At 44.8% G+C, this 3,318-nt stretch overlaps 1 protein-coding gene across 1 annotated transcript; it reads left to right on the top strand.

The window, feature by feature from the left end:
- LOC110012088 lies at nucleotides 2,023-2,706 on the top strand. Its single transcript, XM_020694195.1, has one exon. It carries the CDS (start codon nucleotides 2,023-2,025, stop codon nucleotides 2,704-2,706), a length of 684 nt encoding a protein of 227 aa, XP_020549854.1.

The following is a 3,318-nucleotide window of genomic DNA, read 5'->3' as shown; positions in this document are numbered from 1 at the left end:
TCCACTAGCACACCTCACGACACACCCCTAACTTCCGTCAGCCGTGATGATGGTGATATGACGGAGAAGGCGGAAGACACCATTGAGGAGGAAGGAGAGGACGATCATAGCGTCAGCGACGGGAATGGCGGTGATCATGCTCGAACAGTGCGGACGGAGGTGGATGGACGCTCGCATGCGAGGGGTTCATTGGAACACATCCGGTCACAATTCAATATTGAGGAATTTCTCACCTTGGAGCACAAAGTGATTGATCAAGGCGATCATGCTTCCATGCAGGCGTTAGAAAATTTCAAGATGAAGTGGGAACAAAAGTTTGACTTTTTCCATCCGAATAGTGTTAAGTCATTAGATGAAACTCCGTTGGCGCGTTGGGTCAGCGCCGGGCACGCTCGCATGCTGTGGTGACTACACCATGGATGGACGATGGCCTTACAGCTTCAATGAGCACGCGGGCGATAGAGTTCTGCCTCCGCTACCTGCTCCGCCGGTTGCAGCTTCGCCTATGTTGTCTGCTCCGCCTGATGCTGCTACTGTGCCGACAATCATGAAGGTAGATGAAGGTGTTCGTGATAACTCGCCGGAGGCCTGTGACGTAACAGGGTTCCACACCCTAATGCACGGATTGAACGGATGGATTCAAGGCTGCCGCATGCCGACGTTCACGATCATACAAGCATCTTTATAGGTACGGTCCCTCTCCATGCGTCGAGTCATGCTGATTCATTTGTTGATAAATTCGCTACCGCTTTTAATAATTCTATTCGTAAAACATTGAAATATATTGAGCCATGCATGCAAAATGGAGAAGTTGTAATTCGGCCGTCGTTGAGTATGATTCGGGATGGATCTGGACCGTGGAAACATACAGTTGTGGGATATTTTTGGGGAAAGAAATTGTATTTTCATCACTTGAATGGTTTTGTTTGGTCAATCTGGCCAGCTGTGAAGGATGTAATTGCGACATCGAATGATTTTTATTTCTTCCAAATTAATGCGATCGCTGCAATGGAGGAAGTAATTAAGGAGGGACCTTGTTTGTTTCAAGGTCAACCAGTCGTTCTTCAACGATGGGAACCGGGGATGGCGTTGCATAAACATACACAAGTCCCTATGTGGATTCGACTGAGACACCTTCCAGTAGAGTTTTGGATCCTTTAGGCTCTTAATGTGGTTCCGAGTGGGGTGAGGAAGTCGTTATACCCTGATGCCATCACGAAAGCATGCACGAGACTGGACGTCGCTCGTGTATGTGTAATGCTAGATGTGTTCTCCAAATTGCCGAAATACCTTGTCTTGTTAGTGCCTATGGAGGACGAGACTGAGGTTCCTTGCAAGGTTGATGTGGAATATGAGTGGTTGCCTATGAAATGTCGAACATGCATGAGCGTGGGGCATGATGCCAAGACGTGTCCATCAACAAAGCCACGACTGCTCAACCAGTGAAGGTGTATGTACCCCGTCCTCCGACCGATAGGCTTGGATTGGTGAAAAAAGAGGAGGAGATAGTGCCTCCACAGGAAGCTGTACCAGACATGCCTTGAGGCCAAGCGAGAACCGAGCCTCCTTCCCCTATCCGAGAAGGTACAGAACTTGTCCTATATAATGCATTTGAAATTTTAACTGATGATGATGTGAGTGCGGCACTACCGAATGAGGGCCCTAACATACGTAGCCCTTCAAACGGGTACACATGATCTCGACGGCTGTTTGGAATGTTCGTGGCCTTAACCGATGGGATCATCCACTTGCAGTTAAGGACTTGATTCAGAATTACATGTTACTCTTTCTTAGTATCCTTGAAACTCATGTGGCAGATCCAATATTACTAAGGTCCAACAAAGTATTTGTCCTTCGTGGCAGTAGTTTGTTAACTATACTACTATTGGTAATCGTATTTGGTTAACTTGGAATGATTCTGAGATTGGGGTGGAGATTCTTAATGTTAGTAATCAATTGATACATTGCCGAGTTACTAACAAATTAATTCATCAACAGCACTTGATTACTGTTGTCTATGGAATGAATGATGTGATTAGCAGGAGGACGTTGTGGGGAGACGTATGTACGCTTGCTCATGGGATCTCTGATGAACCATGGTTTGTGATGGGGGATTTCAATGTTGTGCTCGATATGAGTGAAAGTTGTGGGGCTTCCGGTGATATTAGGCAAGCCATGGAGGAATTCCATGCATGCATCATGGAGGCAGGACTTATTACAATTCCTGCGCAGGGTGAGCCATTCACTTGGCATAATTGTAGCACGAATGGATGGAGTTTATGGAAGCGGCTTGACAGAGTGTTGGCTACAGTCATGCAATATTGGTCAAATGCTTGTTATTGGAGCCTTGCTCCAAGTACCTCGGATTATTCTCCTCTCCTAATCCATGGCGGCACGCGGTTAAACTATGTAAGTGTATTCCGATTTGATAACTATTTGGCTTCCTCACCTGATTTTCTTGATACATTTCACTCGGTTTGGAGGCACACTATTGTGGGTACAACTATGTTTGCGGTTAAGAGGAAGGTCCAAGCCCTTAAACTTGTTTTTAGGGCTCTTCGACAACACAAAGGGGATATTTCATTAAATGTTAAATTAGCAAGGGAATTCCTTGCTGCTGTCCAACAGCTCTTGGCGAGAAGTGGTAGGACAAGCTTCTCTTGCAGCTTGAGCATTGCTGCAAACTTGTCTATACGCATGCTGTAAAACTAGAACAAATCATGCTACAACAGCAGGCCAAAATGCAGTGGATGAAAGGGGGAGATCAATGCTCGTGTATTTTCTTCAAAAAAGTGGTTGTCCACCGAGCATCAAAGCGTAGTTTTCAAATTAAGGACTCAGATGAGAATATGTTCACTAATAAAGATGATGTTATTGCTGAATTTATTTATTATTTTCAGCATTTGTTAGGTGGTGAACGGCAGGATAGGATGGTAAACATTGCACACCTGCAGCCGTGGGCGAGGCATGTGCTGATGATTGAGGAGGGTGATGCACTCACAACACATGTTACACGAGATCAAGTGAATGAAGCCATCTTTGACATTGATGAGGACAAAGCACAAGGCCCGAATGGATATTTTGCAGGTTCCTATAAATCTGCATGGCCTATTATGGGACAGAAAATAACGAATGCAGTTTTGAAATTCTTTCAGCATGGGCGATTACTAAGACAAGTTAACATGACGATCATTTCCTTAATTCCTAAGGTACATAATCCCTTGATTGTTGGTGATTTTCATCCTACATCATGTTGTAATATGCTGTATAAAGCAATTATTAAGATTCTAGTGAAACGCATTAGAGCGGTGCTTAATA

The sequence above is a fragment of the Sesamum indicum genome, linkage group LG6 (assembly GCF_000512975.1).
Source record: "Sesamum indicum cultivar Zhongzhi No. 13 linkage group LG6, S_indicum_v1.0, whole genome shotgun sequence".
NCBI lineage: Eukaryota > Viridiplantae > Streptophyta > Magnoliopsida > Lamiales > Pedaliaceae > Sesamum > Sesamum indicum.
Note: the sequence above shows the minus strand (reverse complement) of the source record. Positions and strands in the feature narration are given on the sequence as shown.